Source organism: Pelophylax lessonae (assembly GCF_965119305.1).
Source record: "Pelophylax lessonae genome assembly, chromosome: 13".
Classification (NCBI taxonomy): domain Eukaryota; kingdom Metazoa; phylum Chordata; class Amphibia; order Anura; family Ranidae; genus Pelophylax; species Pelophylax lessonae.
The window spans coordinates 172227516-172254349 of NC_138780.1; the positions used below are offsets into that span (position 1 = coordinate 172227516).

Genomic DNA, 26834 nt, shown 5'->3' on the forward strand with positions numbered 1-26834 from the left:
AAAATTTTTGAGGATCAGTAGCTGAACAATGTATCCTGACAACAGTGGGAGTAAAAAAAAAAAAAAAAAAAAAAAAAAAACCTATCCATCTATGCCCAGATAGGAAGTTCGACTTCTGTACAACCACAAAGCCAGTCCCTGCTGAACCCACCAAATATCAATCCATCTATGGGCAGTTCTGTGTCCTGTTACTAGCATGTGGTCTCAGAAAATCTGGAACTCTGCTTTAATTTGCTTGCTGCGCTCCTCTAAAATAAAAAGTGCAAAACCAAAACTTCAGAGTACTCACCTCAACCCAATAGAACACCTTTGGGATAAATTAGTGTGGAGACTGTGAGTCAGGCCTTCTCGGCCACATCAGTGCCTGACCTCACAAATGCGATTCTGGAAGAATGGTCAAACATTCCCATAGACACACTCCTAAACCTTGTGGACAGCCTTCCCAGAAGAGTTGAAGCTGTTATTGCTCCAAAGGGTGGGCTAACTCAATATTGAACCCTGCGGACTAAGACTTGTGCGTGCAAAGACATGCCTCCTAATACTTTTGGAAATATAATGTATATTGTTACAAATATGGTAATTTTCTGCATCTCCAGACCATTGAAAAGAACACCATTATCATACTGAAATTGAGATGGTCAATTCTCGGCTTATAAAAGTGGCATTGCACTCTTGTATTGTGTGTGAAGATGGCAAGGGCCCACCCACATTCTGTAGTGTCGGACAGTTGAGGAGAGCACAGGCTGCCAGGAGGGCAAGGAAAAAAGTATTTGTACTTATTCCTCCATCCCCCCCCCCCCCAGCCAAACGAGCATTTAACCCAAGTAGTACAAGATAGGGGGGAACCCAGTGCATGGGTACATTGAAAAGCAGCTGGGAGAGTGGCTTTAACCATTTCTATATCGGGTCATTTCTGGCACTCCACGTCAGACAAGGACATGAAAAGGTAGGTATCACATTGCACATAGGTGAAAGTACGCAGTGACGTGATGTCGGACCCCGGAACCCCAAAACACAAAAGTTTCAAAAGTTGAAACGCGTTGGGGTCCCGGGGTCCGACATCACGTCACTGCGTACTTTCACCTATGTGCAATGGATACCTACCTTTTCATGTCCATGTCTGACCACGTACTGATCGGTTTCTTTTTTTAGAAATTGATGTGGTTTCTTCATAACCATTGTATGTGCTAGTCTGTTTAAAGCGGAGTTCCAGCCTCTGGGGTCAATTTTAGCTAAAAATACCCCCGGGACAGTCAGGGCTAGTACATTCCACAATGGATAGCCTCTGAACTGTCCCGGGTCGCACTTACCTGTAAGAAGAAATACTTACCTTGAAAAGTTTATCTCTAGCGCTGCCATCTCAGGTGTGGGCAGCTGAAGCCGCAGCGTCCCTCTTCGTGTCCTCTTCCGTGACGTCGGAAGCTGTTTAGCAGGCAATGCCGTGCCTGCACCAGAAGTGACGAGCGGGGCCGGTGCAGGCGCATTGATTCCTGGGAGCGATGACGTTCAGCTTCCAGGAGTCAATGCAAGCAGGAAGAGATGGCGCGGGCCGCGGCCGCAGAGGGAGGAAGTGGAAGGAAGGGGAGTATATTTTCTTCTATAAGGTAAGTGACCAAAAAAAAAAGAAAAATCAGCGTTATCCATTTCGTTTTCAGGTTGCACTCAGCAAGCAGATGGCCCAAAATCGATTTTTTCAATTTTGAGTCCGGAACTCCGCTTTAAGACTGCCTTGTGTTATTTTGTAATAAAGTTTATGTTTTTATGTACATCTCTTGCTTCACATATTTTATAAAATTCTTATGAAACCCCGATTATCAGGCATCTCAAACATTCTCTCTTCCCCCGTTTTCTCTGGGAAAATCCTCTCATAGGATTTGTTTCCCTGTTTTTTGTATTTTTTTTTTTTTATACAATATTTAAGTAAATTTTTCAATACACAGAAAAGGCAAAAAGAAACAACAACCATAAAGGTAAAGAAGCAATGCAAAAGAACAAAGGAAGAATACCAGTCGACATACAAGCTGGCTTGTGGATGAACAGTCTGGTGCAAATAGTAGGTGCTTAGCTAGGTGCATCCAGTGCCAACAAAACATTCGTCCCAGCTCTGATATGTGACCCACCGCCCGCCCATCTCAACCCATTATGCTAGCTATCAAGGGAGTCTAAAAAAGGGGAGAGCGGGAGCAGGAGGGGGACCGACCCTATGCTCCAAACAAAGAAAGAGATGGGGGGGGGGGGGGAGAGAGAAAGGAATAAAAGAGGTGGGAAGGGGGAAAGTAACAGGGGGAACGGTAATGTGGGGCAAAGAACGCCCTAAGAGGGGAGGGGAAGGGAAGCCTAATGGAAGTGTGTGTGTGTGTGTGTGTGTGTGTGTGGGGGGGGGGGGGGGGGGTGTCGGTAGGGGTGACCTTGGTAAGTCGTCATTCCAGTAACTCAATCATAAAACACTCGAGGGTATAACTATGAAGATCCTGAGGCAGTATAGTGTGTCCATGTTGCCCATTTTGTGTAAAATTTGTCATAACGGTTCCGACATCTAGCCATCCATTCCTCCGCGTCCATGATACCGTTTACCATCTTAACCCACCGTCTGTTTCCAGTAAAATCGGCACCAGGCGGCGAGCCGCATTCAGAAGATGCGGCAGGACGCTTTTTCTGTATCTGCTAAGAGGAATGGATGGGAGATGGAGCAGGAAATGCCATGAGTCGTCTGGGATGTCCACATCCAGGATCGCCAAGATCTGTCCCCCGGATATCCCGTTTTTTGTATTTACATAAATGGGTGTACTCACTTTTGTGAGATACTGTGTAATATATATTATCCACACACATGCACATCTTTTTTGTGCCAGTACCGCACACTGGGCCCCCCATGCACTTTTACAAAGAGACCAATTTAGAGGGACTGTAGCTTTAATGACTAACACCTTCAGTAAAGGATGTTTATTTGGTTAGCACAAATGCAAACAAAAGCCCGTTCTTTCTATACACAAGCATTGCCTGTTCTCATAAAACTGGCCTGGAGCAATTCCTTCTGCTTCTCCCAGGACTTCCGCACAATTCAGTTTTATGATAAACACCTCAATATCCTTCTTAGAATCGCTACAACTGGCTGATTGCGTGGGTGACAAGTCAAGAGCAATTCTCGAACCCTGCCATTTACTTTGGTCTAATAGTGGAGGAGACCGCAACCAAGTCGAGAAAGGTGAAAGCTCGCCATAGACGGTCAGCAAGGGTTGCTATAAAGATCCAGATTTCATTTTGCTGGAAGGAATTTTGTTGTCTTTAGGGGATTCAACAGTAACTCCTAAAAAGAACAAAAAAACAAATTCTGAACAACTTCCCCTGCTTTCATCAACATTGGTCACTGCAGATGGTGGTTGTTGCCCCAACCCCCTGTAAGGACATCCTATAGCCATCGGTACCTTGACTATTCCCCCATGAGCACAGGTTACGGACTACTCTCAAGGTCAGAAGACATCCAATCGTAATCAAGCACCAGGAACAAAAGACGCGAGCAGTGCGTGCATGCAGTTCACGTACAATTTCTACAGGTGCACTGCAATTTAAAGCGGAGTTCCACCCTGGGGAAGCTTTTTTTTAATAAAAATACCCCCGGGACAGTCAGGGCTAGTGCATTCCACAATGGATAGCCTCTGATCTGTCCCGGGTTGCACTTACCTGCAAGAAGAAATACTTACCTTGAAAATGTATTGTCCAGCGCTGCCATCTCAGGTGTGGGCAGCTTGAAGCCAGCGCGATGCTCTTCTGTGTCCTCTTCCGTCTTCTTCGGTCCCACGATGCACTGCAGCGGCCCCGCCGTCACTTCCGGTGCGGCAGCATCATCCCTGCACAGCTTCTGGGCATGCCCAGAAGCTGTTTAGCAAGGTATGACGGCACCTGCACCGGAACTGATGTCGGGGCCGGTGCAGGCGCATTGATTCCTGGGAGCGATGACGTTCAGCTCCCAGGAATCATTGCAAAGCCAGGAAGTGACAAATCGCCAGGGCCGTCGAGGGGAGGAAGAGGAAGTAAGGTGAGTATATTTTCTTCTAAACAAGGTAAGTAAAAAAAAAAAATAAATTGCGATTATCCATTTGTTTTTCAGGTGACCCCCGGCATGAAGATGGAGGTAAGTTTAATTTTAGGGTGGAACTCCGCTTTAATAAGCTGCAGGAGTTGTTTTTATCCTATGATGATTTTTAGGGATGCACTGATCCGACTTTTTTGGTCCCGATCTTTTGCTTTGTGAAAATCGCCGATCCCGAGTGCGATCCGGAAGTATGTTGTATGTATATGTACGTATAGAAGTAGCATGTATGTTTTGTGAGCTTATAACAAAATAATACTTCCGGATCGGTATCGGGATCGGCAGATACCTAGGAAATGTCCACATCACACAGCCAGTGATGTGGATATGGAAAGAAAGACGACCCCCCCCCCTATAAACAGAAGAAGAATGCCTGCAACTGTAGAACTAGATGAGTAAAAGCTTTTTTTTCTCCTATTGAAGTGATTGAGGGAGGGTCAGAAGCCTGGAGAGTAGCGACGGCCCGGATCGGCCCGTGGGTCTGCTAAATTTTACCGATCCCTGATACAGCTATTTTGTCAGTATCGGGGCCGATCCGAATTTTGGATCGGTGCATCCCTAATGATTTTCTCATATAAACAAGTCACATACTAAAATGTAGCACAGAACTGGGAATAGTATTTCATCACAATTTTCAGTTAAACCATCATACCAATATTTTATCTTGTATTAAAGTGTTACTAAACCCAGAACCTGCATTCACCAAATCTGATCTCCCACAGAACACAGAACATGGAAATGCAATTATTTTAGTAAATATAAACTGCTAAATACCTTCTCTCAGCAGTATATAGCAGTCTTGTGACTTCTATCAGTGTCTGGTTAAAGCTTATAGGAGGAGTTTCCATTCTCCTCTGACTGTCCTATGAGGCTGCATGACCCCTGACCCTCTGTGTGGACAGTGATCATTGGGTGGACAGTGATCATTGGCTCTGTGCTTAACACATGCACCCTCCCAAGAAAAAAAAAAAAAAAAAAAACTCTCTAACAATACACACCAAACTGAGCATGTGCAGAGTGCCCCCAAGGCTCTGTTCCATCAGGAGATGGATTGGGGACAGTAAAAAGGGGAGGATCAGAGAAGACAGGATCATACAGCCTTTTTACACAATGCAGAGGATTAATGCCTTAGGTTCCACAGTGGGTATAGCAAGCATGCTTTACTGCATATACAGACTGATTTCACTGTTGTGGGTTTAGTAACACTAAGTATTTTATCGGCTCCATTTTCAGCTCTCTTCCAAAGACAGTTCACATAACCTCAAATTCACATCAGCACTGAAGGGAAAGCCGATCCAGGTGAACACATTAGCCGATCCATCACATAGCCAGGATTTAGGTGAAGGTTCTAGCACAACTTGTCTGCAGATACACAATCATGAGGTTATGAGTAGGCGGTAGCCAGAATGAGAAATGCATCCACGTTTACTGTACTCCACACTGTCCGTGAGTCTCTTGCATGAAGGATCAATAAAAGGTGAAGTGCGTTTTTTGGTGGATGCAGTCTGATTTGACCCCAGTTTTTTCATATATAGGGATGGAGACCAATAGCATGACCTGCTTGTCTCATGTAAAGTCCCAAATATGTTATGAAATTAGGGATGGAGGCACTGTGCTTTACAGGCCAATTGCCTCATATAAAGTCCCAATCTGTGCTTTACACTGCATCCGCCAAGGGGTTGGAGGTGTATTCTTCTCAGCTGGTCGTTTTCAGTTTGTACCATCGCATAACATCGCTATTAGAGTTTTGAGATACTAGACCAGTCATGGATGGGGGTGGGTTGGGGTAGGTTTGGGCTGCTCCCTCCCACCTGCCTCCTATCCATCCATTAGCAGCCATGTGCTCCCATTGTGGAGACACTCAAATTAAAAGTGTTAGGACTGCAGGTAAAACAGGGTGCCGTGTAGTGGCCCTGCAGCTTACACATGCGTTTGCAAATGTGTGTCAACTAAACCCCTGTTCTTTATTTATATCATGAGACAGGTCTACTTGGTTGGTGGCAGACTGGAGGGTGAGTACATCAGACTGGGGGCAGGCTGGCTTCCATGCACCTCTCTTAATCCTTTTCATTTAGTTTTTTCTGATACAGGGATGGAGACGCTGGGCATTACCTGCTGGTGTCTCACCTAAAGTCCCACATAGCCCACATTGTTTATAAAAGGTGAAGTGTTGCAGCGAATTCCGGATTTCTTTTAATTGTGTATCAAATTCACACTAGCTTTTAGGCCCCTTTCACACCAGTGCGACTGAAAAGTCGCGCGATTTGTAGACGCAATTTTACCGTGATTGTACTGCGATTTGTGGTCATTCCGACTTTTGTGCAACTTTAGGATTGGGTGGGGCAAGGGTCAAAAAGGTGCTTGTGTTTAGCTTTGAGATACAAAGACGGACAGAAGTTGCGCTGAAATCGCGTCTGTATTATTCATGTGCGATTTGCATGCGTTTTTGGAGGGTTTACATTGAGGTCTATGGACATGAAAACGCATTAAAATCGTGGCAAAGTAGTGCAGGAACTACTTTGAAGTCGGTGCGACTTCAAAACGCACTGATGTGAATGGGGCTATTGAAAATAATGGGAAACGACTTGTCATGCGATTTTGCAGTCCAAAATCCCGGGACAAGTCGCACTAGTGTGAATGGGGCCTTAAAGTGTATGTCTGGGTGAAATAAATACCCGGTTATCTTGCCAGAAATAAAAAACAATTACCAGCTAGCACTCAAAAGCTGATGTCACACGGCAATCTGGAAGATGGCAACCACCCCCCCCCCCCCAAAAAAAAAAAAAATGGCAGCACCAAGGACCACTAAAGCAGGATATACACGCAGCTTGTTATACAAAATTCATACAAAATGAATGAGCGCTAATCACACTGCAATCGCATGGGATTTGAACAGAAATGTGGTACGATTCCTGTCTGAATCGCATGCATACAGTTTTCCCACCGCTCCAGTGTGAACCCAGGCTTGTCATAGTGACTTCATCCTAAGTTCACACAGGCCCAGTGTGGAAAACTGCATTTAATTCAGGCAGGAATAGCACCGCATTTCTGTTCAAATTGCACGCGATTTTTTGCAGTGCGATTAGCACCGACTCATTTTGTATGGATGCAAATTGCACCGCAAAGTATTGGTTTTGGCATCGGTTGCATTTTCACGAGTGCTTCTGAAAATAGTCAGTATCAGTGCATCAGTACAAAGAAGGATGAAAAACTATGGGCTCCCTAGCTGGATGTTCTTGGGCTGCCACCAATGGATCTAGTTATGGACAGCTTGTAAAGAATGAACGCTGCATAAGGATGTAACCTAGAAGTGTGTTCCTGCACAGTATTCGATCTAAAGCCCCGTACACACGCACCGATTGTTGGCCGTGAATTTCCGGCCAACGTCCGATCGGCCGATTTTCGGCTTGTTAGTATGATGCTTCCGACAACCGACTGCGACTTTTCGGCCGAAAAAAATCTGGTGTGCAGGCTATAAAATTTTTGTTAATTTGTGTGTAGATCCCTAGTTGCCCTGTGGAATGTAAAATTTTTGTTGGCCGTCAACAGAACGGCCGATTGTTCCTCAGTCAGTACAGAATTCGGCAGACAAAAATCAGATGAGCAAGACTGGGCATGCTCAGAGAAGAAAAAACACACGGAAAGTAAACCATCACATGACATCACTTCTGAAGTTGGTTGTTGTTGGCCGAAAAAATGTGTGTGCAGTTTAGAGCACATTTCAACCAACACAACAACACTGGACAAAAGACTGCTGATCGGTCGGCCAACAATCGTTGCGTGTGTACGAGGCTTAACTCTGCATGTACCAATTATGTCAATGCAGCGCTATACTATTTATGTAACAACTCTACCTATTGCTGTTTTTGGTGTCAGCTATGATACCCTGTATCAACATCTGGGCAATGTATTAGATTGTGTTGTATATGCCATACATGCCATGCCAGCTACAGTTCTAAAATTGCAATAAAGTTTTCTAGGATATAAAAACCAAAAATAAAAAAAAAAACAGTGGAGTTTAGGCAAATCTGGCTAACAGTTCTGACCTAGTGGGAGTAACTGAATAGGGATGGAAATGATATCTTGTTGAAATCATATAAAATGAGGTTATGAATTACAATGCATTTTTCTAACTAGCATAAGTATTTGGCTAGGGCCTGAGGCGTGGGAACGCCCGGATCAGGATGCCTGCATACACCCAAATGAGGTAGCACGTGAGACGGAACGTCGTGTTCTATCCAGAGTGTCAACATTCTGAGCTGGGCTTTAACTGAGAACTCCGCCAAAGCATTGTTTGCATCTAAACCGGCCACATAAAATAACCATAAATATATTGAAGATAAATTAAATTTATAAGAATCAGTGTATCTGTGATATGGTGCTCCTTCGATGAAATACAAACACCAAACAGCGTGTCATCAGCAGCCACCGTCCCCAAACTGTGATATAATATCTGCTTACCAAAACTCCATGACTCTCTCTCTAAAGAGAAGTCATGTACCTCAATAAATGCTCCCTAAAGCTGCCACTCGCTATTCCTAACAATCTTTTTCCCTGGGGGTCAACCACTGAACAGACTAGTCGCAACATCACATAATGTAAGTGTAATCATGTAATGTAAAGAAAACAAAGAAGCGCCTCTCCATAGTGTGATAAAGACTAAAATGGCATTTATTAGGTTAAGCAAATACACTATGAATAAAATAGTATGCACATATAAAAATTACCATCCCAGCAAGGGATGATGGAGAAGTGAGAAAACCGCTGCTTTCGAAAACATAAGGACACTTTTTTTTTTTACTGTCCTCTTTTCAATCCCAGAATTTTCCCCATACAGAGTTCTAAAAAGCTCGGGGGGAGGGAAACTATCTATGGGATCAGAACAGAACACATATTCACAAGAAAATTTTCCCTTGTGGTGCAAACACAGCACAAAAGGGCAAAAGAGTCATTTGCTTCGGGCTGATGTTCACCGAACTACAGGAAGCAGTAACATGACATGCTATGGGATTGTTAGTAAAAATGATGAATTTTCATGACACATCTTATTCAAAACTGCGACAATAAAGCTACTGGTGGCAACTACCCTGAAATCAGAATCCTCTAGGCCAGCTATTCTCAACCAGGGTTCCTAAAGAGGTTGCATGTGGTTCCCTGAGCTGTGGCTAATTGACCTTCTGCATTGATCCGGGGACCAACAGCATGACACCCAGGAGTGTTCTCTACCGCAAGGCATACAAGGAGTTTGCCTGGGGCAGCATTTTTCAGGGGGGGCGGCATCTGTACCGGGATGATGCCTGCATCTGCATAGGCATAGATAGCCGGCAATCCACTCCTTTGTAATAGCAATCGGAGTGGCTTACTAGCCGCTCGATTGCTATTACAAGCAGCGCTAGGGGACATCCCCACTCCCGCAGCTCTCCTGTCCCACCAGAAAATCTGAGCGCTCAACTGTTCATAACAGTAAACTGGAAGCAATGACGTTACATTACTTCTGGTTTACTTGAGAACCATCTGAGCCAGTTTTTAAAAGTCCAAAGCATTCAAAAACGAAGATCTTGGTGTTCCGAAATTATAGACCCTGGATCGCTTTATAAAGAGTACCTTTCCAATGCCTATTGCTGCCACAAGGATGTTTACATTCCTTGTGACAGCAATAAAAGGGATTAAAAAAAAAAAAAAAAAAAAAAATTAAAAAAGTGCCCCCATCTCCCTGTGCTCGCACGCAAAGGCGAACGCACATCGGTTTCCGGGTGCACACAAACAGCGATCGTCCCATACATGTAAGGTATCACTGCAAATGTCAGATCATGGGCAGTAATTCTAGCACCAGACCGCCTCTATAAATCTAAAGTGGTAACCTGTAAAGGCTTTAAAAAGTATCGCCTATGGATATTAAAATGTATGTAGTTTGTCGCTGTTGCAGGGGCGTGCACAATTTTAAAGTGGTTGGGGTGGGACAAATAGACCTGCTCTCCTGTGACCCTGATTCAGCTAAGTCTGCTGTTGGCTGACATCACCCAGATGGCTTGGGCTCTGAAGGCATCCCAACTTTAATGTCGGGATCCACCCAGATGCCTGAGCAGCAGCTGGTTCAGCCTCTCACCACGCTGCTGGGAGATTGAGCCAGCCTCTCCTGCCTTCTCTACAGCCTGGAGCTCCAGTGAGCCCTGGAGGGGCAGAGCATGGAGCTGGTGACTGACAGGCACCGGCTCTCTACTCAGCGAAGACCGAGAAATTAGTGATCAGTGGTATTTGATCGCTCAGTTTGTCAAAAATCCACCTAGGTGAGTAAGTATGTTTGGTATTTTGAAATCCCACACTTCTCTTTTAAGCAATTTATAGTGAATGGGTGGCTTGGGTATGGACATTACCATTAAAGCTGTGTCCTCACCTGAGCGCCATGTGTCTTTGGGCGTTTTGTCATGCGTTTGTATGTGTTTTTTTGTACTGCATTTTCTGTGCTTTGGAGCTTTGGTGTTTTTGTATTAGCCAAAAGAGAAAACTCATCTGTTGCATCATATGTTGCTACATGTTACAACTTTCAGCTGCTTCAAAAACACGCCAATCTGCCCAAATCGAGCTATAAAAGAAGCTCTAAACTGTTTTAACGCGATTTGTGTTTTGCATTTTTTTATTTTCTGGTGAATTTGTTGTTGGGCAGATTAAGAAAAATGCAGAAACGTACTACATGCTTTTCTGCACCTTCTCCATTGAAGTCTGTTGAGCCAAAAAAAGCACCGTTTTGCATTTAAGAAAGTTCCTGACCCTTTCCAAAAACACCGCAGCTGAAAAAAGCATAGATGTTAACGTGTCCAATAGAAATCTATGTTAATGGACTGTAGAGCGTTTCTGCAAAAAAAAAAAAAAATGCATAGGTGTGAACTGAGCCTAAAGTGATATTCCCTTTTTAGGTACTTTCAGCAGCATATTTATTCACTTACTGAGGATGCAGCTTCTTTATCTTTTATCTTTGCCTATGTTGCAGTTTTAAGCTGTTACCATTATAATGCCCCAGGTTTCCAGTTCCAGGGTAGCTCCTTATTGTTGCAGCGTCCTATGGAGCCACCCTTGCATACAGGGACTAGAGTTGTGCCTCCCTACACTCTGTGCATCAATAGAGACACAGCTCTAAAAGCCTGGGGTGATTAGGCACAACCCTGCTCCTTCCTCCCCCCCCCCCTTCCTCCTCCAAGAAGCTATCAGACTAGCTCCAGGCTGCACTATCCTTTGTTAACTCTTTTCTGTGAAGACCAGAAGTTCAGGGAAGCAGCAAGTGAGGCCCCCCACCTATACATATGAAGGTAAACACAGGTGTCAGGGGCACCTATGCGTGAAAACGCTGATTGCAATACATGTTACCCATTGCCGCGCATGCCTGAGTTAGAGCAACAATTCTGGGACCAGACCTCTGTAACACTAAACTAATGACCTATGGGGGCTTTTGAAGTGTCACCTATAGAGAATATAGGGTACTGAAGTTTGTCACTAGGCATACACAAATTTAAAGCGGAGTTCCACCCTAAAATTATACTTACCTCCATCTTCTCGCTACGGGTCACCTGAAAAACAAATGGATAATCGCAATTTTTTTTTTTTTTTTACTTACCTCGTTTAGAAGAAAATATACTTACCTTACTTCCTCTTCCTCCCCTCGGCGGCCATGGCGATTCGTCACTTCCTGGCTTGCAATGATTCCTGGGAGTTGAACGTCATCGCTCCCAGGAATCAATGCGCCTGCACCGGCCCCGACGTCAGTTCCGGTGCAGGCGCCGTCATACCTTGCTAAACAGCTTCTGGGCATGCCCAGAAGCTGTGCAGGGATGACGCTGCGGCACCGGAAGTGACGGCGGGGCGGGTGCAGTGCATCGTGGGACCGAAGAAGACGGAAGAGGACCCAGAAGAGGATCGCGCTGGCTTCAAGCTGCCCACACCTGAGATGGCAGCGCTGGACAATACATTTTCAAGGTAAGTATTTCTTCTAAAAGGTAAGTGCAACCCGGGACAGATCAGAGGCTAGCCATTGTGAAATGCACTAGCCCTGACTGTCCCGGGGGTATTTTTATTAAAAAAAATTTTCCAGGGTGGAACTCCGCTTTAAGGTTTGACATGTTGTGTATCTATTTATTCGGTGCAACGTCATCTTTTATATTTTACCAAAAGTGTTGGCAGTTTATTGCATTTGTTTGCCGTTAAATTCACTTTAGTGTTCTTTTGCGTTTCCTAGATCTTTGCGGTAAGATTGTGAGCCGTAAAAAATTGGAACTACCACTTTTTTTCTCTAGAGTGTCTGCTTTCAGAAAGTATATGTTTGGGGGTTTTATGTAATCTCCAAAAAAAACAAACACAGCTTTGGCAGGAAAAGGTTAAGTGCCGGTGTAACGTGAGAATTACCTACCCCGTGAGAAAAACCTACCCCTCGTCACTTCCGGCCAGGAACAGCTGAGCAGCGCAGCACTGCGTATGCTCACAGCCCCGGATACCTAATGGAAGAGCTGAGGATCAGACTAGTGCGCATGCGCACTAGTCTGAAACGATCTCGGTGTCCGTTAAAAAAACCTACCGACGCGGCGGTGACATAAAATATCTGTGCTGCACTACGAGTCATCTCCGCTCCTGTCCCGGTCACTTCCCTGATCTTGGCTAGCAAATATAAAAGCGGCTGGCGTCTCCGTGATTTATCTTTTCATACAGCCGCCGCCATACAGCCATACAGTTTGTATGGCTGAATTTCGCACCGCAATCGCACCCAACTCGCACAGGACCCTTTTTTTTGGTCCGCAGCAGAATCGGATCGCATGGTGGTTCACACTAGTGCTATCTGATTCTGTGCAAACTTTCAGATCACACTACAATATGCGATCTGATCTGGGGGTGTCGTTAACATTTTATTGACACCCCCAGCGTATCGCATATGGCAGTGTGAACTGCCAGGGGTGCGGATGCAATGCGGGAACACGCTGTATATTCGCAGCGTTCCCGCATCGCATAAATGTGAACCGGCACTCAAAACTAAAAAAATGAGTTTAATACTAGTTGAAGTAAGCAAGGATTTTTATCTATCATATCCTCAGTTTAAATTGGCCCAGGTATGAGGCAGGTTGTAAATACACATCACTGATCTTTTAGAAAATAAAGTAGGGTGTGAAATAATAAAACTATGTTCTGTGCTCAGAAGATTTTGAAAGCTTCTCAGTGCTGAGGCTGTATTCTATAAAGCCGTGTTAACGGGGGAGGTTTTTCTTAGTTTTTATGTCTGGAGCCTGCTGACAGGGCTGAGGTCAGAGAAAACAATCTGCATTTGGCTATATATCCAGAGAGTCGGAAAAAGGCCAAGAAGCTGACGTATTCCCTCGGAGCATTTCCACTTCTATCCATCCACGCTATGAGATGTCCAACTATTCTGCAGCAATTGACTGAAAGATACTAAGAACAGATGGAAATGACCACATGACCCTGTGCAGTTACTGGATGAAAATTTTGAAACTCATCTCTGACTCAAGGGGGGAGTAAAAAAAATAAAAATAAATAAAAAATAGAAATTTTAAAAAGAGCAAAAAAGAACAGATCAGAAACATTTGTGGATTTGAAATGGATTTCTACCAAAGAGTGAGTTGGGTACAATACTCTCTGTGATGAGCAGACAGAACATCTTTAGCAATCTTTAATTTTTAAAGGAGAGTCTTATAAAGAGAAAAGGATGAAAGATAACTGGAGTTTGTGCTTGACCTGGCAGTGCAACCCCCCCCACCTGTATGGCGTCCTCTTGTTTAGCTCAGGAGCACTAATGGCGCTTTTTCACTGCATGGAACCGTACCGGTTCGGCACGCTTTTGTGCTTTTCCACTGCTGGTACCGCATGGTATAGGGTCGGAACGGTTCGGTATAGGTTTGCTTTTCCACTGCATGGAACCGAACGGTACGGTACGGCTCTGAAAAAACAGTACCTACTCGATTGTGGTTCCAACAGGTACCAAACTGGTACCATATCCCACAATCCTTTGCATGCAGTCACTACTAGCCACTGATTGGTCAGAGAATCACACCACCCCGTTGTTATCCCACCCACTTAACTTTAGTACTACTTTAGTGGAAAAGCAAACCTATACCGTACCGTACCGAACCGTTCCCGACACTATACCATGCGGTACCGCAGTGGAAAAGCAAACCGGGCCAAGCAGGGCCGAGTAGAGCCGAGCCGGTACTAGCCGGTACTTGCAGTGGAAAAGTGCCATATGCGTCCCCTCCAGTCCATACTGCTATAACTGCTGAGTAGTTGAGCATTCCTTACACTCCACTGAAAAAGGGGAAGTGCAGCGCAGAAACAAAGTGATGTAACGCGCACCCCCCCCCCCCAGTTGTCAGCTTGTGCCAAAGAGATGGGCAAGCAGCTTGGAGAGGGTATGTGACAGTGTCCTGGACTCTTTTGGCTCCGGGCTAAACTGTGCCTGCAGCAGAGCCAGCATGAGATAGGAAACCAAGCAAACAATACAAATAATACAACAAATAATAAACATTTGGCACAACTGCAACCCATTAACCATTTAACGACCGCCCAACAGCAGATTTACTGCTACAGGGTGGCCGTTCTGTGCAGAATCACTTATATGGGATCATCTCATAAAATTTGAATATTATTAAAAATGTAATTTTTCAGTAATTTAATTCAAAAAGTGAAACATATTTTCTAGAGATGTGTTACACACAGAGTGATATATTTCGAGTGATATATTTCAAGCATTTCCTTTTAATTTTGATGATTATGGCTTACAGCTAGTGAAAACTAGAATTAGAATATTACATAAGACCATTAAAAAAACAAAAACTGGATTTTTAGAACAGAAATGTTGGCTTACTGAAAAGTCTGTTCATGTACAGTATAGTATGCACTCAATACTTGGTGGGGGCTCCTTTTGCAGGAATTACTACATCAATGCGGCGTGGCATGGAGGAGATCAGCCTGTGGCACTGCTGAGGTGTTATGGAAGCCCAGGTTACTTTCAGCTCGTCTGCATTGTTGGGTCTGGTGTGTCTCATCTTCCTCTTGACAATATGTAAAAGTCTATATGCAGCAAGAAAAAAAATGAATGGCAGTCCATATTAAAAATGGGAAAAAAGGGGAATGAAGAGGAGACCCCACATCAGCATCAGTGTGTGTAGGAAACACACCACACCACAGTGTCAATCCAATCACCATATCAGAAGAGAAAAAAAAAAGTAGGCAACAACCGGGATCCAAAATATAGGATCGACCGATTATCGGCAACACCGATATATCGGTGGCCGATATGCACTTACCCCAATATATCGGAATCGGCCCCTAAAGTTACCGATATTTAGGGAAAGTGCATGTACCAGGGTGATTCCTGCAGCTAGAGGCATCACCCTGATACCGGTGTCCATAGCAAACGGTCGGCTGACTTGTAGTGACAACCGATGCGCTCCCCTCCTGTGTCTCGACTGGGTCTCCTGTCCCACTGGGAATGCTACCTCCACCGCCGAATAGAAGACCCGGGTCTCCATGACATCACTTCCAGATACTCAGCGCCGAATTAACCACTTGCCGACTGCCTAACGTAGATCTACGTCGGCAGTCAGCCCCTCACAGGCAAAGTGACGTAGGTCTACGTCGCTAGCCTGTGAGGGTCTAGGGAGCGAGCGCGCGCCGCCGGAGGCGCGCTCCCGCGCAGTCACGCACCCCCCCCCGAGCGTGTGACCGGCGGACCCGATGTCCGCCGGTCACTCTGCGATCGTCGGGGGAGAGGGAGAAAGTCATTCTGCCTGTCATTCTCCCCTGTGTATGAAGGATGATCATACGGTTCTACTATGTAGAACCGTTGATCACTGTTCATACATCTGAAGCCACAGCCAATCACAGTAGAAAGCACGCCCCTAGGGACACACATAGCCCCTCCCTTTCAAAAAAAGTTAACCCCTTCACTGCCAGTGTATAGCACTGATTACTGTAGAAATGTCACTGGTAACCCCAAAAGTGTCAAAAATGTCAGTCAAGGGTCCGATCTGTCCGCCGCAATGTCGCAGTACCGCAAAAATCGCAGATTGCCGCCATTACGCGTTAAAAAAACAACAAAAATCTTTCCCTTTGTTAGTAAACGCGATAACTTTTGCGCAAACCAATCAAAATACGCTTTTTGCGATTTTTTTTTACCAAACATATGTAGCATAAAACAAATTGGCCGAAAATGTTAAAAAATTTTGATTTTTACATTTTTTTTTGGGGAATTTCATATAAAAAAAATGTGAAAAATATTGCTATTTTTGCAAAATTTACGCTCTTTTTTTGTTTATAGCGCATGATCAAAAAAAAAAAAAAAAAAAAAAAAAAAAAAAAAAAAAAAAATCGCACAGGTGATCAAATACCACCAAAAGAAAGCTCTGTTTGTGGGAAAAAAAGGACGCCAAATTCGTTTAGATACAGCGTCGCACGACCGCGCAATTGTCCGTTAAATTCACGCAGTGCCGAATCGCAAAATACCCCCTGGTCAGGAAGGGGGTAAAATCTTCCGGGGCTTAAGTGGTTAAAAAAACTGACAGCATTCAAAACAGCCTAACTTGGCATTTTGAATGCTTTTCGGTGCCGAGGAGAGGTTTGGGGTCTTTTAGACCCTCAGATCCCTCTACAAGGAGTAACAAAAAAAAAAAAAAAAAAAAAAGAAAAAATTTAAAATAATAAAAAAAAAAAAAATGTAATGTCTGAAAATATCGGCCGATACCGATATCGGTATTGGTATCGGCATTTAAAAAAACAATATTGGTCGATCACTTATTCAAAAGGCACTAAGTTCCAACAGCAGATGACGGCTGTATGCTGAGAGCATCGAGACTGCAAGAACTTGCCACAAACTTCTCTCTCCACACAGGACTCCAGTAGATAGACTCACATATATCGTATCACCAGAATAGCAAGAAGCAATACATAGTGAAGCCCATAATGCATAAGGAAAGCTTTATTAATTACAGCAATATCGTAAAAACGAGCAGAATAGAATCAAATGCCGTGGCTCACAGCATCTGCTTAAGGTGGGTCCTGTTAGACACAAGCACACTGTGAGCCACGGCATTTGATTCTATACTGTTTTTATGATATTTTCAGTAAGCCAACATTTCTGTAATAAAAATCCTATTTTTTTATTGATCTTATGTAATATTCTAACATTTCTGAGATACTGAATCTTGGGTTTTCACTAGCTGTAAGCCATAATTATCAAAATTAAAAGAAAGAAATTCACTCTCTCTCTATATATCTTATAGATCTATCACGCATCTATATAAAAAGGAGTTTCACTTTTGAATTGAATTACTGAAATAAATTAACTTTTTGATGATACTCTAATTTTATGAGATGATTCTGCACTACCCGCTTCTTCTGTGATTTGTCACAGCAGAAGCCAATCCGTGGGTGCTGGTCAATGGTCAATGGATGTCCACTGGCACTTGCTGATCATTGGGAACAGAGGCTGGATGGAGCTTGAGGGTTGGGGGGGGGGGGGGGGGTCCTAATGGATTTTCCTTTATCTGCAAATCAGGGAATAAAATCCATCACTTCCCCTAGTAAAAGCACCACACACACACACACACACACACACACACACACACACACACACACACACAAATACACTGACTAGGCACACGTTTAACCCTTTGATTGCCCTAGATGTTTAACCCCTTGCCAGCCAGGGCCATTACGCAGTAGTGATCAAATACCACCAAAATAAAGCTCTATTTGTGGGAAAAAAAACTACAAATTTTATTTGGGTACAGCGTCGTATGACCACGCAATTGTCAGTCAAAGTAACGCAGTGCTGTATTGCAAAAAATGGTCTGGTCATAAATCTTCCAGAGGTCAAGTAGTTAACCACCCCAATACTGCCGTACGTGTATATACGTGTTTTATAAGGATCAAGGTTGAAGCTACAACCATGACCCTGTTTCTTTTCAGGAGCCGATTCTCTTTTGAATAAAAGTAAACCAGGCAACTATACAGCCACTCAATCACTTTTACAGGCAGCAGAAAAGGGTTACCCCCAACTCAAAACTCCCACAAGGGAGCCTGGAACCGATCTGACCAACCGTATCGGAAAAAAAGTTAAGAAAAAAAAATTTCAAGGGAGGTATAAAACAATGAAAAGAATAAAATGTAAACAGTCACCCCCCCCCCCCCCCCCCCCATGCTCACACACAAATACGAAGGCGCACATTGGTCCCACACACATACATAAAACGGTGATCGCACCACATGTGAGGTGTCACTGTGAACGTCAGAGCAGGAGCAATAAATCTAGGACCAGACTTTACAATATTTACTTTACATCATTTATAGCACAGCACATATTTTTTTACATTTTATTGCTACACAATGTTCTGTCGAGTTGTGGCGCTAGCAGCTGTCTGCATTTATTAACATTAGCGCAGTAATTTTATTTGCAAATTATTATTATTATTCAGGATTTACAATATGACGGAAGACAATACAGTTACAATACAATTCAATACAGGAGGAATTAGAGGGCCCTGCTCGTTAGAGCTTACAATCTAGAAGGGAGGGCCAAGTGAAACAGAAGGCAATAACCGTGAGGGATGAGCTGATGGAGAAAATGGAAGTATGGTTGTTAGGTGTGGGTAGGATAGGCTTCTCTGAAGAGGAGGGTTTTCTGGGATCGTTTAAAAGCTAATAGAGAAGGAGATAATCTGACAGATTGGGGTAAAGAGTTCCATAGAATTGGCGAGGCTCTGGAAAAGTCCTGGAGGCGAGTATGGGAATATACATTGGTGGCATAGCCGGGCGGGGGTCCAGGCTGAGACTGGCATTCACTTTCATACAGCAGGTCTTGACGTGATGTGCGGCTCCCAAGACACCCATCACCCTCTACCATTTAAACCATTGCTTACGGATAATATAATATAATATAGTTTGCCGCCATTGCACGGCCAATTTTAAAAAAACACAACATGTTGGGGTATCTATCTACTAGGCATAACATCATCTCTGTATTTCACAAATGGGGTATTAAATTGGGTTTTGTGCACTAAAATTCCTTGTTTTTTTTCCCCCTGAAAATTTGCATTTGATAGTCTGCTGTGCAAATATAGCGTAAAATTAAGAATTGCAACAACCATTTTACTCTTTAGGTCCTCTGTATATATATATATATATATACACATATATACATATATACACATATATAAATTGTTTGGGGGTTCCAAGTAATTTTCCAGCAAAAAAAATGCTGATTTTTAGATGTGAGAAATGTCAGAGATGGCTTGGGGGGTCAAGTGAAAAAAGATAAAATAAAAAACTAGCACAGCCTAAAATATGATGTTTCAATCAAGAGATTTTCCCTGTAGTATTTTTTTCTGCTGCTAGATGCCAGCAACAATCAACCCACTTCCTCTGAACCCAGGTTGTCCTGGATCTGCCTCAGCCTGTGACTGGACAGTAAAAGGAGGAGAAGCAGCACTGTGATCAGCTCACCTCTCTATGCCTCTGCTTTCTCCTATCAGCATGTTTCTTGTCAGCACATGAATGGATTTCTTTTTTGTACTGCTTCGTCCTCTCACACTCCAGCCCTGCTGCACAGGGCCTATAAGAGGCTGATACCAGGTACTCACACTGCTTGTATTAAATAAATGTAATTATGTATTACTTATCATAGAAATACTTTAATTTGTGTATTTCATATCTGCTTAGAGTTTGGCATTGTGTACAATAGCATCAACACAAATGTGACAATAGTGGAAAAAAAGAAGGATTGGGCCTCTTGCACACTGCAGCTTAAAAAAGCTCAGTACAACTTTTTTTTTTTTTTTTTTTTTTTTTTTACTAAGCTAATGAAGTTAATTGTAATGTGCCTATGCACACTGGTGCATAAAACAAGGGCCGTGCTTTCTTCAGTAAAAACAAAAATAGAAAAATCTGCATTTTTGGTCAGTAATTTACGCCTCATGCACGCAAATGCTATTTACATAATGCACAAAACAGATGAAAAAAGTAGATTCTCAAACCGGAGTATCGTGTGAAAGAGGCCTTGTAATTAGGGATGCACCGAAATGAAATTCTTGGCCGAAGGCCGAATACCGAACGCGGTGTTTCGCATTTTTTCCATTTATTTTGCCAATTTTTTGTCCTCTCTCTCTTGTCCTCTCGTGTCTCTCTCTCTCTCTCTTGTCCTCTCACTCTCTCGCTCTTGTCCTCTCATGTCTCTCTCTCTCTTGTCCTCTCATGTCTCTCTCTCTCTTGTCCTCTCACTCTCTTGTCCTCTCACTCTCTTGTCCTCTCACTCTCTTGTCCTCTCACTCTCTTGTCCTCTCACTCTCTTGTCCTCTCACTCTCTTGTCCTCTCACTCTCTTGTCCTCTCACTCTCTTGTCCTCTCATGTCTCTCTCTCTCTTGTCCTCTCCCTCTCTCTTGTCCTCTCATGTCTCTCTCTCTCTTGTCCTCTCATGTCTCTCTCTCTCTCTCTCTCTTGTCCTCTCTCTCTCTCTCTCTCTTGTCCTCTCATGTCTCTCTCTCTCTCTTGTCCTCTCATGTCTCTCTCTCTCTTGTTCTCTCATGTCTCTCTCTCTCTTGTCCTCTCACTCTCTCTTGTCCTCTCATGTCTCTCTCTCTCTTGTCCTCTCATGTCTCTCTCTCTCTTGTCCTCTCATGTCTCTCTCGCTCTTGTCCTCTCACTCTCTCTTGTCCTCTCATGTCTCTCTCTCTCTCTTGTCCTCTCACTCTCTTGTCCTCTCATGTCTCTCTCTCTCTCTCTCTCTTGTCCTCTCATGTCTCTCTCTCTCTCTCTTTCTCTTGTCCTCTCATGTCTCTCTCCCTAAATGTTACTGTAGGGAATGGGATTCAGTGCACACTGCAGCCTTGTACCATAGGGTTAATGTTAGTGACACTGTAGGGATTGGGAAGGATGCTGGGAATGGAAATCAGGAAGCATGCAGGCAGCCTTGTAAATTTTAATTGCAGATACAGGGCACTGGGCAGGTCAGGGTTAATGTGGTCACATCAATTACTCAGTGACAGTCAGTCAGTGTCAGTGTGGACTCGATCAGATTATACAGTGACAGACAGTCTCTCATAGTGGTGGTAGTAGGAGGCTGGAGGTGGACTAGTAGGAGCCTGGAAAGGAGCACAGCCGCATACATACATTACTCACTGGTGCACTGCAGCCCGCCCCACACATTCAGTGAGTCTTACTCTCCTCCCTAGTTTTTTCAATGGCACATTCAGGAAGCCAATCACGCCGTGAGTAGCGGCACAGCGGAACCAATCAGGTGTGCAGGCACGCGTGATTGGTTCGCTGTGCAGCTAATCACGGCGTGATTGGCTTCCTGAATGTGCCATTGAAAAAACTAGGGAGGAGAGTAAGACTCACTGAATGTGTGGGGCGGGCTGCAGTGCACGAGTGAGTAACGTAATGTATGCTCACCGCTGAAGTGTCCCGGCTTCACGGAAGTCTGAGAGTCCTCCTCCGAGTCCCTTCCCCCTGTAAATATCGTGACCTCGGCGATATGAATATCGCCTACGGCCACAGAACGATAGTCGATTTCATATCGACTATCGTTCAGCCCTATTATTCGGCACAAAATTATTCGGCCTTTTGACTTATTCGGCCGAACACCGAAAGTGCTATTTTTTTTATTTTCGGCCGAATAATGTTCGGCCGCCGAACATTCGGTGCATCCCTACTTGTAATGTATTTTTTGTTATATCTGTTTGATAAATGCAAAAATGATCTGTTGATTTTGCAAGAAAGTTTGCAATGCAACCTGATAACTTCCTGTGCTCTCTGCCTTTGCAATAGGAGGGGTTCTGAAGATGGGGGGAGGGATAGGGAGGGGGAGAGGTCTGTGTATTTTATAATCCATCAGAAATCAAGTTGAAATAGCGGACACCTAATGCTTCGGCTTCATTCATTGCATTTAGAGCTGAAAATACACTTTGCAAGAATTTAGCAACACTGGAGCAGCCGCGAATGGCAACCAATCGGCTTCCATCTTTAGCTTGTTCAGCTGAGTTTTAAAATGAAAAAAGATAGAAGCAGATTGGTTTACATGCATAGCTGCTCCAATTTTGATAAATTCCCCTTGTGTTGTCACGTCAAAGAGAAAGGTAGGGCAAGGCACTATATTTCTGACACATCCAACAGCTATTTCCCTGTATGTGTAGGTTGCTTAAAGAATTAAATGGAGGGAAATGTACATGTATTGCAGAGGTAAACCTTTTTTTTTTTTTTTTTTTTTATAATTTTGGCTTGGCACACAGTCTAAGATTTATATTAGAATGCAAGTAAAGTGAGATTTTATCTAAGCTGTATAAACCCCCCAACAACAAATCAAAGCCCAAAGTCATCAGCTGGCCAGAGGTCCTGGACGAGGAACTGATGGGAGGATTTCTTATTGTAAGAACTATTTAAAACAAAGATTTGATCAGGTAGATAGAAAGTGCTGCTCATAAAATACCATTCTGTTCAATTTTGGAAGACAACGGGGAATGTTACTATCAATAAACAAAAGGAGTCAATTGTGTTGAACTGTGCCTGTGAATCTTCCCATCTCCAGCAGTTTCTATGTATAATAAAAGGTCAGTCCATCTAATAAACTTTCAGGTTCTGGCAAGTCCTAGTGATTCAAATTACCCACTACTATTTGTGATACAAATCCGTCATGCACCCATACCGATATGGAGTACTCGTGAAAATGCTTTCGATGCCCAAATCGCACAGCAAAGAATTGACTTTTCCACGGCTTTCTCTCCTTGCAGTGTTGATAGTATGGACTACAGGGATTCTAATTGGTCAGCACCGTCACATTAATGTCGCTGACCAATCAGAAGCCCTTTAGCCCGTACTGTCAGCACTGCAAGCAGAGAAAGCCGCTGGGATTTCAAATCCTCGGACTGGTAAATGGGCTTTTCGGCCTCGGACTGGTAAATGGGCTTTTCGGCCTCGGACTGGTAAATGGGCTTTTCGGCCTCGGACTGGTAAATGGGCTTTTCGGCCTCGGACAGCGGGGGATCGCAGCACTCTCGTACAGTAGGACTTGGGGAATTGGAACGACTGGAGGCTGGAGGGGATAGAGCCGCTGACGATGAGGGGAACAAAGTAATAGGAGAGGCAGGGGAAGCCCAAGCCGCAAATGTCTGAAGTCAGATCGGGAGCCGGAGTTAGTGAAACCCGCCATGCAGGGAGGTTTCCCGCACGGCTCCTGTGTGAACTCAGGCTCCAAATCACTATGACAAGCCTGGGTTCACACAGGAGCCGTGCGGCAAACCAAATGCGATTCAGAGAGGAATTTTGTATGTATGCAAATCGCACCGTAAAGTATCGGTACTCGGTATAGGTGAGTATTTGACTGATAGTATCTGTACTCGTACTTGCCGATTAAAAAGGGCATCGGTGCATCCCTACCTACTATTGACAAGTACAAAGTCAAGAATATAAAAGATACCCATAAATACCTACAACAACTTTCAGTGCACTGGCTCTGCCTGGAAGCTTTCCAAATAGTGGAAGGGCTGACTCTCCCAATAGAAATGTGTGGAAAGCAGGAAGTGCCAACACAATCCATCCAATCAGAGCAGCCTGGCATTCATGTAAGGAGACTGAAGATTCCTGTATTTCATACCTGTCAGAAGCTCTCTTTTTGTTGACAGTGTCTCTTTAGGAAGAATGCCAGAGCTCTTCTGACAAACACCAGGACAGCATCCAATTAAACAAAAGTGCATTCATATGTTGCAGAAGAACTCCAGGAAATGTAGCATTAGCTAGAAGTCTGAGCGGGGGTGCGGCTTACTGGGGCTGTGTGTGTCTATGGACACACATCCTGGCTCGGGAGTGTGCTCACACAGGTGCCCCCTTAGCACCTGGCTTGCTTAGGGGGCACCCGCAGGAAGTAAGAGTGGACAGTGCTGGCAGAGGACATCCAGAGGAGGTGGTAAGGTACTGCTCTCTGCAAAATATTGTTGCACAGAACAGGAAAGGTAAACCTTCTTTTCATTTTAAAGTGGAACTAAACGGAGGATGCTCACCTTCCCAATGATCCCTTGACGCCGCTGGCATCTTCTCCTGTGTGCCAAGTTCAGGTCATCTTCATTGGCCGGCGCGGAATGATGTCACTCCTGCACATGCGCAGAAGGATCGGCCAGGCTGTTGTAAGCTGAGCATACAGTCTGGGTATCGCTGTGAGCAGGCAAGCACACTATATTACCAAAAGTATCAGGAATCAGGATGCCTGTCTTTACATGCACATGACCTTTAATGGCATCCCAGTCCAAGTCCGTAGGGTTCAATATCGAGTTGGCCCGCCCTTTGCAAATATAAGAGCTTCAACTCTTCTGGGAAGGCTGTCCACAAGGTTTAGGAGTGTGTCTATGGGAATGTTTGAATGGCAAGCGTCATGTCTGGAGGAAACCAGGCACTGCTCATCACCTGGCCAATACCATCTCTACAGTGAAACATGGTGGTGGCTGCATTATGTTGTGAGGATGTTTTTCAGCTTTAGGAACTGGGAGACTAGTCAGGATTGAGGGAAAGATGAATGCAGCAATGTACAGAGATATCCTTAATAAAAACCTGCTCCAGAGCGCTCTGGGCCTCAGACTGGGGCGAAAGTTTGTCTTCCAACAGGACAACGACCCTAACCACACAGCCAAGATAAAGGAGTGGCTATGGGACAACTCTGTGAATGTCCTTACGTAGCCATGGCAGAGCCACGACTTGAACCTGACTGGATATCTCTGGAGAGATCTGAAAATGGCTGTGCACCGATGCTCCCCATCCAATCTGATGGAGCTTGAGAGGTCCTGCAAAGAAGAATGGGGGACACTGCCTAAAAATAGGTGTGCCAAGCTTGTAGCATCATACTCAAAAAGACTTGAGGCTGTAATTGGTGCAAAGGTGCTTCAACAAAAGTATTGCGCAAAGGCTGTGAATACTTATGTACATTGGATTTTTTTAATTTTTTATTTTTAATAGATTTGCAAAGATTCCAAACAAACTTTTTTTTCACATTGTTTGTAATTATAGGGTATGGTTTGTAGAATATTCAAGAAAACAATTTAATCCATTCTGGTATAAGGCTGTAACACAAAAAATGTGGAAGTGCTGTGAATACTTTCCGGATGCACTGTATCTTTAAATTATATGAATAATTTGGTTTAAAGCCGAATTCCAGCTTTTGATATACTTTACATGTTTTTTTTAGGCCAGCCAGGCCCAAACGAACGATGTCCCTCTCTAACATGTGGGGCCGCTGATGTGCGGTATACACTGTAGGTAGCTGAGGCTACATACAGCACTGTGTTTCGGGTTCGAGCTCAGACCTTCCTGTCTCATACCCGCAACACAATAGAGTCTGACTGGCTCAGCCAATCAGAGAAAGCAATGTATTTCTAGCAATGAATACAAAGCTTCCTCTGATTGGCAGTGTCACAAAGCTGGGGTGATATCACAACTTCTGACTTAACCAATTTGCGGAAGCTTTGTATTCATAGCTTTCTCTGATTGGCTGAGCGCTGATCAGATTCTACTTTGTTCCGGGTATGAGACAAGAAGTCTAGGCTCGAACCCGGAACACAGTGCTGTATGCTTTATGAAGCCGCAGCTACATACAGTTTCTACCGCACATCCAGCGGCCTCACATGCTAGTGAGGGACAGTTTGTTTGGGTCAGCTTGGCTAAAATGTGTATCAAAAGATGGAGTTCAGCTTTAATAAGTGTCCTTATCCTGGTGTGTTAGCACTGTGGATTGAGCCTATTTTCTGGATAGTCCTCCAGACCGAGATCTTCCTCTTTAACTCAATTCCTTATAGGAGTAAACATAAATGTTTGGCCAAGCGGAAAGATATTTTGGTTATCTGGATCACATTAACCAACCGCACCATAATCTCATGCCTGTGAGCACTTTAAGACAGTATAAAGCAACAAAAGCAAAAAAAAAAACGCCAACTCACTTGACAGGCGCCCTGGCGTACACTTGGAGCCAGTCTGGGATCTCTGCTGTATGGTATGGATTGGCAGGCACTAGGAGCGGCTGGCTTCTCTCCACTTGCCGAGGCTGATAAGTGACAGGAGGAGGGAGGGGAGGGGGCTGGTCATAGCGAGGAACACTGCAGAGTAAGAACAACACTGGAATGAGGCAAATGTACAGCAGGCCAGATACTGATAAACCCACCCAGCTCCGGCATTTCACTCTGAATACAATACATTAAGAGAGTTTCAGGCAAACACTGTTCTAAGCAGATGCAAATCCTAACAGATTGAAGCCGGCCATAGATGGTTCAGCAGGAGCATGACTGGGCAGGCTGACTGTACCCAAGTTGATCGATCAACGTGGGCACAACCAGCCTGTCGGATTTTACATGCGATTATTGCTAGTGGCTATTATAGAGCACAACGGCTCTTCGGGAGGGATTCTCCCATCAACACTGTGTTAATGGAGGACTCAAGCTATTTTCTTTCCTGCAAGCCGTGGTTGTAGGAAAGAAAAGAAAAGAACAAAAGAAAAGGAAAGAACGAAAGAAAAGAAAAGAAAAACTAAAGAAAAGAAAACGAAAGAAAAGAAAAGAAAAAGAAAAAAGAAAAGAAAAGAACGAAAGAAAAGAAAATGAAAGAAAGAAAAAAGAAAAGAAAAGAACGAAAGAAAGAAAAGAAAATAAAAGAAAAGAAAATAAAAAGAAAAGAAAATAAAAGAAAGAAAAGAAAAGAAAAAGAAAGAAAAGAAAATAAAAGAAAGAA

The 26834-nt window shown here is 44.0% G+C and overlaps 1 protein-coding gene across 2 annotated transcripts in view; it reads right to left on the reverse strand.

Moving 5' to 3' along the window:
- SAV1 (salvador family WW domain containing protein 1) overlaps positions 1–26834 on the reverse strand; it is a 58692-nt gene that overhangs the window by 2667 nt on the left and 29191 nt on the right. Inside the window, exon 4 of one of the 2 annotated variants that reach the window (XM_082242684.1) lies at positions 26051–26206. The exons of the other annotated variant lie outside the window; for it this stretch is intronic. Coding sequence (XP_082098810.1) covers positions 26051–26206 — 156 coding nt within the window. The remainder of the gene's footprint in view (positions 1–26050; positions 26207–26834) is intronic. 2 annotated transcript variants of the gene reach the window in all.